Genomic DNA, 10,938 nt, shown 5'->3' with positions numbered 1-10,938 from the left:
AATACCAGCATAAACAGCTATTACAAGTTTACAAGGAAAGGCATAGCCATTTCTTATAGCCCTAGAAAAATAAAATGGATCAAACTGACTGGATATTTATTTATTGGGATTTATTAACCACCCTTATGAAGAGATTCGCCCAAGGCAGTGTACAGCAGGTACAGTTTAACATAAAACTTACAATTTTGCTAACAGCATAACAATAGTAAAATAACCAAGAATAAACATAAATAAAATAAATGAGGTAAACTTGAAAACAGTAAATTGAAACCTAATAATAGAACTACAGTGCAACTGTATAAAACTTTATATTGAACCCAAGTTTTTAAAAAGGAATACTGTTAAATTATGACTTTTTTTAAGTAAAATGCTGAACCTCCCTGAACTCCTTCAAAAAGGCGGTAAATAAATCCTATTGAATAAAAATAAAATACAACTTCCCCTAAAAAGGTACGGAACTCTCTCCTCCGCTCTTTGCTGCCCTCAGGAGGCAGCCGTGAATAAGTATAGTCAATGTGGAACGAGCTTTTGCTCTGACCCTGTTCAATAAAGTTGCGGTAGTTTTAATGATACGCATGCGCGCCGTAGGTAAGCGTCAAGATGGCGGACTACAAGGGGGCCCCTCTAGCTAGCCGACCGGCGACGTTGGATTCCGCAGAGTACTATCACCTCACACCGGAGCAGCGGCGGGCCGAGGATGAGAGACTGGCGTTGCGAGCTAGGCTCAAACGGCAGTACCAGCTGCAGCTGAACGACCCGAATCGCCGGGCGCCGTTTGTGAGTGTTTCTTGATCCAACCCTTGGGGTCAGGGTGACCTCCTGTGGGAGAGGAGGGCTGAGGCTTCCTCTCTGAGCTGATAGTCATAATCTGAATATTCCTGGTGCTCTCTGTGGTATTTGTAGTTCTTCTTATGTTCAGAAACTTTTGGCATCGTAATGCCCCTGGAAGAGAGAGGAAGGTCGGAATGTGGGAAGAGTGGGTGCAGAAAGGGTACTTGGAATCTGAGACAATTTATTAAAGCTTTCTAGACAAAATAAAGCAGTTATTAGGACAGCTATTGGTAGTATAACTGTGTACTAGTGTAATTTTAGCAAAATGTTAGGCTAATGGTGGCACACGGAGGTGTTAGTCACGAGTAGACTCTTGGTTTAGGAAAGGATTGTGAGGCTTTCATTGATCAGTTAAAGGGCTGGGAACCCAGAAAAGGTTAAGGACCCCTGTCTTAGGCTTCCTCTCCTGATGACTAGCTTCTTTGGATGAGGGGGTGCCGACTTAAAAATGTCAGGCAGTACCATTTCACAGAGAGGGTAGTAGATACCTAGAATGCACTCCTGTGGGAGGTGGTGGAGATGAAAACGGTAATGGAATTCAAAAATGTGTGTGATAAACACAAAGGAATCTTTTATGGAAAGAAAATGAAACCAAACAAACTTGGTGGTGCTTAGAGAGCAACTCCAGTAATTGGGAAATGAAGCCAGTACAGGGCATACTTATAAGGTCTGTACCCTGATCATGGCTAAATAGGAAGGAAGGATATTGCATGCTCCAAGTAGGCTTGCCAGCTGACTCCATTTTCTCAAGACAAGGCGGTCCCATTCTAGTTTTTCTGTGCTGCACATATGAACTTATAGTTCTGTTAATTAAATCAGATCTGCAGGTTCATGCATGTATTGGGACCAAGATTGGTTGAACAAGCCCTGGAAAATATGAACCCGCTTAACTGTTCCAGCTCCATGCCTTTTGCTTATTCTCCAGTGACCATGCTCCATTGTTTGGCAACAGCATCTTGTAGGTTTCCTAATGTCTAACTTCTGGTGGTTATCTCCTGCTTTCAACCATGTATTTTTCAGTTGGACACTCCATTCTCGTTACTGTACATCTTGGACTGGGGATTCCACAGCCAGTCATATTTTCAGGATATTTACAATTACTATGCATGATGTTAAATGTGTACACAAATTTGGCATGCATACTCATAGAAAAAAATAGAGAATGTTATCAGGTAAAGACTATATGGCTTATCCAGTCTGTCCATCCTTATCACTAACTTACTTTCTACAGTCTCCACCCCCTCCCCCCAGTCCAGCCCATAGGCAATATTAGGTGGTCACCTAGGGCAGCAGCAACAGCTTCCAGATGTTTTGCTTTGACTGCAGAGCTTTTTGCTACCTAAGTCCTTACAGCTGTACGAACTCAGAACTCATCACGATCTACTTTTATCAGCAAAACAGAGTTTTGTATTTAAATACTAGTAAAAGAGGCCCGTTTCTGAGCAAATGAAACGGGCGCTAGCAAGGTTTTCGTCGGCAACACACCCCCCCCCCCGCCAACCCCTTCGTTGTTGTGGCATTGCTCCGCCCTCAACGTCATGACGTTTGATGCGAGGGCGGGGCCCGTAGCGATTTCCCATCCCCCTGCCTCCCCCCTCCCTGCCAATCCCTTCGTTCTGCCCTTGCTCCGCCCTCGAGGGCGGGGCCCGTAGCAATTTCCCACCCATCCCTGCCTCCCTCCCTGCCAACCCCTTCGTTGTTCTGCTATTGCTCCGCTCTCGAGGGCAGGGCCCGGAGCGATTTTGGTGGCTTCACCACCACGAACCTTCGAACCTTTTTGAGGGAAGTCAGGGCTTGGCTTCACTGACGTCACTGTCTTCAGAACGTTGAGTGTGAGTTTTATATATATAGATGTGATGTCCAGTTATGAGGTTTTATGATCTGAGATGATCATGATTGTAGAGTTCAGCAGCTCCCACCAAGATTTTGATAAAGGGCAACAACCTGAAAGCATAAGGCTGAATGTGCGCTTAGGGTGCCCAATACCCTTCTGTGTTTGTCCATGCTTTCTTTCAATATAGACAGTCCTCACCTCCACTGGGAGGGCGTTTCACATATCCACCATACTTTCTGTATGAATAGCCCGGTCAGTGGCAATTTTGTGTGACATAGTTGATTTTCATCGGCTGACCGGTTAAGTTTAGCAGCAGGATAGACCCACGTGCTGTAACTTAGCCAGTTAACTGATGAATATCAGTTTAACTGGCTATGTTTGTGGCACCCAAAAAAAGCCCGGAAATTCAACACTGGTGACCAAATACGGCCCCAGCATTGAATTTCTGGGTTTCCTTGGGGTGTGACTACGGCATGTTTGAAGGCATCAGGAACAGTCGCAGTGGACAGTGAAAGATTGAGGATAAGACAGCTAAAAGGGATGACAGTAGGAGAGATAGTGTTAAGTAGATGGGTGGGATTGGGATCAGAGGAACAGGTAGTTAGTTTTGAGGGGGAAATAAGATGTGTAGTTTCCTCTTCAGTGATTTCAGAAAAGGAGGCAGGGGTTGGAGGGTTGAGAGAATGGACTAAGGGAAGGAGAGGTGGAGATGACCTGGTTGAGAATTCAGGTTTAATCTTGTGAACCTTATCATGAAAGAACTCAGCCATAGTCTGGGGGGAAAGTGAAGGGAGGGTTGGAAGTGAAGGCACTTTGAGGAGAGAGTTCAGTGTGGCAAAGAGACGTCGAGGGTTTGAGCCAAGAGAATTTGTCAACTGGATGTAATAGTCCTGTTTGGCAAGTAAAAGAGCAGACTGGAAGGAGGTCAGCAAGAATTTGAAATGTATGAAGTCAGCATGGGCACGGGATTTCAGCCAAAGGCGTTCGGCAGAGTGGGCTCAGGAACGTAGGTAGCGGATTCTAGAGGTCAGCCAAGGCTGGGGTTTGGTACATTTTACAGAACGGGGAATGGGAGGAGCGAGAGTATCCAGAGCAGAGGAGAGAATAGTATTATAGGAAGAGACAGCCTCATTGACAGACTTGGATAACATAGTGGTAGAGAAGAGATTTGAAACACTGAAGGACAAAGTAGAAGGGTCAATAGCCTGAAGATTCCTAAATGAATTGGTTAAGATTGGACGGGACTGGGGAGGGAGGGTGTTTAAGTGTGAAAGTTATCAGATGATGGTCAGAGAGGAGAAGAGTTGAGGCACAGAAATTGGAGGGTGAGCAGTTTGAGAAGAGGATAAGATCAAGACAGTGGCCATTCTGGTGACTGGGAGCAGTGGAGCACAGTTGAAGATTGAAAGAGGATGTTAAAGCAAGAAACTGTGAAGCATAAGAGTCAGAGGGATCGTTAGCATGAATGTTAAAATCCCCAAGAATGAGGGAAGGAGATGAAGGTTCAAGAAAGAAGGAAAGCCAGGCATCAAAGTCAGTAAGACAGGAAGGAAGAAAGGGACTTATCAGGGGGTCGATAAATGACTGCTACTCGGAGAGGCAGAGGAGCAAATAGACAGATGGAGTGGACTTCGAAGGAAGAAAAACAGACTGAGGTAGAAGAATAGGTTGAAATCTACAAGAGGGTGAAAGTAGTACCCCGACACCACCTCCGCGGCCAACTGGGCGAGGAGTATGGGAGAAAAGATAACCTCCATGGCATAGGGCCGCGACTGAAGCAGTCTTCAGGGTAAAGCCAGGTTTCAATTAGGGCAAGCAGAGAGAGTACGAGAGAGAAAGAGGTCATGGATAGTAACATAGTAGATGACGGCAGAAAAAGACCTGCACGGTCCATCCAGTCTGTCCAACAAGATAAATTCATATGTGCTACATTTTATTTGTACCTGTCCTCTTCAGGGCATAGACCGTTTAAGTCTGGCCAGCACTATCCCCGCCTCCCAACCACCAGCCCCGCCTCCCACCACCAGCTCTGGCACAGACCGTATAAGTCTGCCCAGCACTATCCCCGCCTCCCAACTACCAGTCCCGCCTCCCACCACCAGCTCTGGCACAGACCGTATAAGTCTGCCCAGCACTATCTCCGCCTCCAAACCACCAGCCCCACCTCCCACCACCAGCTCTGGCACAGACCGTATAAGTCTGCCCAGCACTATCCCTGCCTCCCAACCTCCAGCCCCGCCTCCCACCACCGGCTCTGGCACAGACCGTATAAGTCTGCCCAGCACTATCTCCGCCTCCAAACCACCAGCCCCACCTCCCACCACCAGCTCTGGCACAGACCGTATAAGTCTGCCCAGCACTATCCCCGCCTCCCAACCACTAGCCCCTCCTCCCACCACCGGCTCTGCCACCTAAACTCGGCTAAGCTCCCAAGGATACATTCCTTCTGAACAGGATTCCTTTATGTTTATCCCACGCATGTTTGAATTCTGTTACTGTTTTCATATCCACCACCTCCTGCGGGAGGGCATTCCAAGTATCCACCACTTTCTCCGTGAAAAAGTACTTCCTGACATTTTTCCTGAGTCTGCCCCCCTTCAATCTCATTTCATGTCCTCTCGTTCTACTGCCTTCGCATCTCCAGAAAAGATTCGTTTGCAGATTAATACCTTTCAAATATTTGAACGTCTGTATCATATCACCCCTGTTTCTCCTTTCTTCCAGAGTATACATGTTCAGGTCCGCAAGTCTCCCCTCATATGTCTTGTAACACAAATCCCATACCATTCTCGTAGCTTTCCTTTGCACCACTTCAATTCTTTTTACATCCTTCGCAAGATACGGCTTCCAAAACTGAACACAATACTCCAGGTGGGGCCTCACCAACGACTTGTACAGGGGCATCAACACCTCCTTTCTTCTGCTGGTCACACCTCTCTCTATACAGCCTAGCAACCTTCTCGCTAAGGCCACCGCCTTGTCACACTGTTTTGTCGCCTTCAGATCCTCAGATACTATCACCCCAAGATCCCTCTCCCCATCCATACCTATCAGACTCTCACCGTTTAACACATACGTCTCCCGCGGATTTCTCTTCCCTAAGTGCATCACTTTGCATTTTTTCACATTGAATTTTAATTGCCAAACCTTAGACCATTCTTCAAGCTTCTGCAGATCCTTTTTCATGTTTTCCACTCCCGGGCGTCCACTCTGTTACAAATCTTAGTATCGTCCGCAAATAGGCAAACTTTACCTTCTAACCCTTCGGCAGTGTCCCTCACAAATATATTGAACAGAATCGGCCCCAGCACCGATCCTTGAGGCACTCCACTACTCACCTTTCCCTCCGAGCGAATTCCATTAACCACCACCTTCTGGCGTCTGTCCGTCAACCAGTTCCTAATCCAGTTCACCACTTCGGGTCCTATCTTCAGCCCATCCAGTTTATTTAAGAGCCTCCTGTGGGGAAAGTTTGTTACAGAGCGGGCATTACACAGAGCGCGCATTACACAGAGCGCAAGAGAAAGGCAGGGAAGGAGGGGGGAGGAGAGGAACAGAAATTAGATTGGAGATATCACAGTGTGACCTGCACAAATAGGATGAGTGCTGATGTGGAGGACCAGGATTGGGATTAATGTCTCCAGCGGAGAGTAGGAGAAGGAGCAAGAGAGTACGGAGAATAGTAGGAGAGGTATGACGACAGCGACGAAGGTGAGATGCACTCAGAAAGGAGATGGATGAATGGAAGGAAGGAAATGTTGAAGGTTGAGAGCTGAGAAAAAGGAAGAGTAAAAAAGAGATGGTGAGATGATGAATACAGAGGGTGGACAATGTGTTCCTGCAGTGTACAGTGGACCCTACCTGTCCATCCAACTATCGCCCCATCTCCCTCCTCCCTTTCCTTTCCAAGATACTTGAACGTGCTGTTCACAGCCGTTGCCTTGACTTTCTTTCATCTCAAGCTATTCTTGATCCACTTCAATCTGACTTTCGCCCCCTTCATTCAACTGAAACAGCGCTTGCTAAAGTCTCCAATGATCTGTTCCTGGCCATATCCAAAGGTCTCTCTTCTATCCTCATCCTTCTCAATCTATCTGCTGCTTTTGACACTGTTGATCACAGCCTACTCCTTGATACGCTGTCCTCACTTGGATTTCAGGGCTCTGTTCTTTCCTGGTTTTCTTCTTATCTCTCCCAGCGTACCTTTAGTGTATACTCTAGTGGATCCTCCTCTACTTCTATCCCGTCAGTTGGTGTACCTCAGGGATCTGTCCTGGGACCTCTTCTTTTCTCCATGTATACTTCTTCCCTTGGTACTCTGCTCTCATCCCATGGTTTTCAGTATCATCTTTATGCTGATGACTCCCAGATCTACCTCTCCACACCAGAAATCTCAGCCGAAATCCAGACCAAAGTATCAGCCTGCCTGTCTGACATTGCTGCCTGGATGTCTCAGCGCCATCTGAAACTAAACATGACCAAGACTGAGCTTCTCATCTTTCCCCCTAAACCAACCTCTCCTCCTCCCCCATTCTCTATTTCGGTGGCTAACACTCTCATCCTTCCTGTCTCATCAGCTCGTAACCTTGGGGTCATCTTCGGCACCTCCCTCTCCTTCTCCTTCTCTACACATATTCAGCAGACTGCTAAAACCTGTCGTTTCTTTCTCTATAATATCAACAAAATTCACCCTTTCCTTTCTGAGCACACTACTAAAACCCTCATCCACACTCTTATCACCTCTCGCTTAGACTATTGCAACTTGCTTCTCACAGGTCTCCCACTTAGCCATCTCTCTCCTCTTCAATCTGTTCAAAATTCTGCTGCACGACTAATATTCCGCCAGTGTCGTTATGCTCATATTATCCCTCTCCTCAAGTCACTTCATTGGCTTCCTATCCATTTCCACATACAGTTCAAACTCCTCTTATTTACCTACTAGCCGTTAAGCCCGTTAAAACGGGCGAGTATTGGTATGTTTTATTTTGATGTGTAACTCTTTCCCAGCTCCACGGCCCCATTCCCTCCCCCCTCCCAGCTCCAAGACCCCCCTCCGTCCCTCCCTCCCAGCTCCAAGGCCCCAGGCCTTTCCTCCCAGCCAGCTCCAAGGCCCCCCTCTGTCCATCTCTCCCAGTTCCAAGGCACCCCTCCTTCTGACCTCCCATGTCCAGCATCCTCCCTGCTTCCCTCCCAGCTCCAAGGCTCCCCTCCGTCCATCCCTCCTAGCTCCAAGGCCCCCCTCTTTCTGAGACCTCCAATGTCCAGCATTTCGCCTGCCCCCCCCCCCAAGGTTGCCGCCGCCCCCCCCTCCACCCGGGCCGAGCCCTCTCTTCTCCATTGAACTTACAGTGCCGAAACCGCAGCAGGCAGATCAGCTCCCTTTGGCCTTCCTTCCCTGCCTGTGTCCCGCCCTCGTGTGACGTAACGTCGGCGAGGGCGGGACACAGGCAGGCAGGGAGGGAAGGAAGGCCGATGGGAGCTGATCTGCCTGCTTCGGTTTCGGCACTGTAAGTTCAATGGAGAAGAGAGGGCTCGGCCCGGGTGGAGGGGGGGCGGCGGTGACCCCCGGGGGGGGGGGGGGGTAGTGGTAGCGGCAACCTTGGGGGGGAGGGGCAGCGGCAACCTTGGGGGGGGGAGCGGTAGTGGCGACCTCGGGGGGGGGGGGGAGCGGTAGCGACCTCGGCGGTTCCCTCCTCAGTGCAGTTTCCCTCTCTGTTTCGTCATCACGTCTTGACGCGGGGGCGGGACAGAGAGGGAAGTATCTACTGCGCATTTGCAAGTGAGTCGGTCACTTGCCATTTATATGTTTGATAAGTGCATTCACTCTGCAGCTCCTCAGTACCTCTCCACTCTCATCTCTCCCTACATTCCTCCCCGGGAACTCCGTTCACTGGGTAAATCTCTCTTATCTGCTCCCTTCTCCACTGCTAACTCCAGACTCCGTTCCTTTTATCTTGCTGCACCATATGCCTGGAATAGACTTCCTGAGTCGGTATGTCAAGCTCCATCTCTGGCCGTCTTCAAATCTAAGCTAAAAGCCCACCTTTTTGATGCTGCTTTTAACTCCTAACACTTATTCACTTGTTCAGAACCCTTATTTTATCATCCTCGCTTTAATATTCCCTTATCTCCTGTTTGTCCTGTTTGTCCTAATTAGATTGTAAGCTCTGTCGAGCAGGGACTGTCTCTTTATGTTCAAGTGTACATCGCTGCGTAAGTCTAGTAGCGCTTTAGAAATAAGTAGTAGTAGTTCCTGGTGTCCGGGGAATTAGCCGCTCTGTCTCCCGCAGTCTCAGTATTGGCCGATAAATGTTTGTCATTTTTACAAAGGTTTTCTAGGAGCTCCCTTCAACAGAGCACTTTCAGTTTTATTGTGGTTGCAATGCCTCTGTTTTGTGTGCATGGCTTAAACTATAAGAACAAGAAAGTAAAAACGTTAATCTTTATTTTTTTATTGAAAGCATTAAAATGCAAGAGATTGAAGAAGCTGAGGCAGCTGTAGAACACTTTTATTATGACTGTGAACATTTGTGTAGCAGTACAAGGTTGTCCAGATGCGGTGTGAGTGATCTTTCAGGAGGTTGTGGTTTCTCCATAAAATTATAACAATACTGTATGTGTAGTTTGAAGAAGTGGTAGCATGATTTGAGCATGTATAAGAATGACTACTTGTTCTTAAGTAGCAAGAAAGCTATCAATAAAACATATGTACAGTGATTTCCCCCCCCCCCCCCCCCCCCCAAAAAAAAAAAAAAAAAAGTGAGACGTCCTCAGTAGGATATGTGTAAGTCTGTGGTGTATACACAGAAGATGCAAAACCTCGCAAAGCAGGAAATGGGTAACACAACAGCAAAGGTGACTCCAGAATCAGCAGACGATGCTACATATGGTCAAAATATTTATTGTAAAGCAAATAAGACCCGTAGTTAAAATGAGGAACAAACTGGATGCTCTGTGCACCAAAATAACTGGAACGCTATATACATGATGAAAAAATGAGTCAATGCCATCATAACAGGAAATCATCTAAAAATTAGACAACTGGCATTCAAAATTTAAAAAACAGGTCACTGGCTGATATTAATATATCTATTGATATAAATTTGCTGTGCAAATCATAAAAAAGGTATGAGGCCTAATTCTGCATTTAGACCTAGAGGGGCGACCGTGTTTAATCTAAATATAAAACACTGTTCTTTTAGTAAAAAAATTGTCTACGTCTCCTCATCTCCATCTAGCGTTCACTTGTTTGATTATGGAAAAACTTAAGGTCCTCAATTGTATGTTTTGCCTCGTACCAATGTGGTACTAATGGTGCAGATTAGATATTTCTACTGGTGCATGATCTGTGCTCTATATTCTTGACCATTCTTATCATTTTTCCGACATACAAAAGTTTACAAGGACAGATCACAACACAAATTTACGTAGGTGGAATTGCAGTCTGTAGTATGTTGAAGATGGTAGGTCTGTTGTGTGTTTGACACTCTTTCACATATCAGATTTTGTTCGTGCTTTATGGACTTAAATGGGGTCAGATTTATGATTCCTTTTACCATGACTCCTGTACGTGTAGAATTTTGTTTTCTATGGTTCTTTATGTTCTGACATTTTCTTAGAACAACGATGTTGTAGTTTGGAACAGATCCGACATTTAATTAGTTTGGATTACCTCATAGGCTACCACACACTTTTTTGGTGAAACGTAGTCCTCTAGTACATTAATATCAGCCAGTGACCTGCTTTTTAGATCTTGAATGCCAGTTGTCTAATTTTTAGATGATTTCCTATTATATTGGCATAGACTCATTTTTTCATCATGTATATAGCATTCCAGTTATTTTGCTGCACAGAGCACCCAGTTTGTTCATTTTTCTCATTTTAACTGTGGGTCTTGTTTGCTTCAGAATATATTTTGACCATCTGTAGCATCGTCTGCTGATTCTTGAGTCACCTTCGCTGTTACCTAAGTCTGTGGTGTGACTACACCATGTGTGTCTTGTGCAGTTCTAGTTATCTTATCTCAAAAAGATTACAGTAGACTTAGAGAGGGGTAGCAGGAAGTGCTTTCTTTATGAAGAAAACCTAAACAGGTTAAAGCATTTTTCAGCTTGGTGAAAGGTGATTGAAAGGGCATATGACGAGTGGTGTGAGATGGTTAAATAAGGAATGTTTGTTTAAGCTTTTCAAACACTAAAACAAAATTATACGTCATGAAATTTAAAGACCAGCAGATTTAAATCAAATTATAGAAAGTGTTTCTTTTTTTGGGG

The 10,938-nt window shown here is 46.1% G+C and overlaps 1 protein-coding gene across 1 annotated transcript in view; it reads left to right on the top strand.

Moving 5' to 3' along the window:
- Nucleotides 1-574: 574 nt before the first annotated feature.
- NDUFB4 (NADH:ubiquinone oxidoreductase subunit B4) overlaps nucleotides 575-10,938 on the top strand; it is a 30,310-nt gene continuing 19,946 nt past the window's right edge. Inside the window, exon 1 of the mRNA XM_030203992.1 lies at nucleotides 575-777. Within this exon, the coding sequence (XP_030059852.1) occupies nucleotides 601-777 (177 nt within the window). The 5' untranslated portion in view covers nucleotides 575-600. The remainder of the gene's footprint in view (nucleotides 778-10,938) is intronic.

This window comes from Microcaecilia unicolor, chromosome 5, assembly GCF_901765095.1.
Source record: "Microcaecilia unicolor chromosome 5, aMicUni1.1, whole genome shotgun sequence".
Taxonomy (NCBI): Eukaryota; Metazoa; Chordata; class Amphibia; order Gymnophiona; family Siphonopidae; genus Microcaecilia; species Microcaecilia unicolor.
The sequence above is the reverse complement of the archived record's forward strand: the minus strand, read 5'-3'. Positions and strand labels throughout refer to the sequence as shown.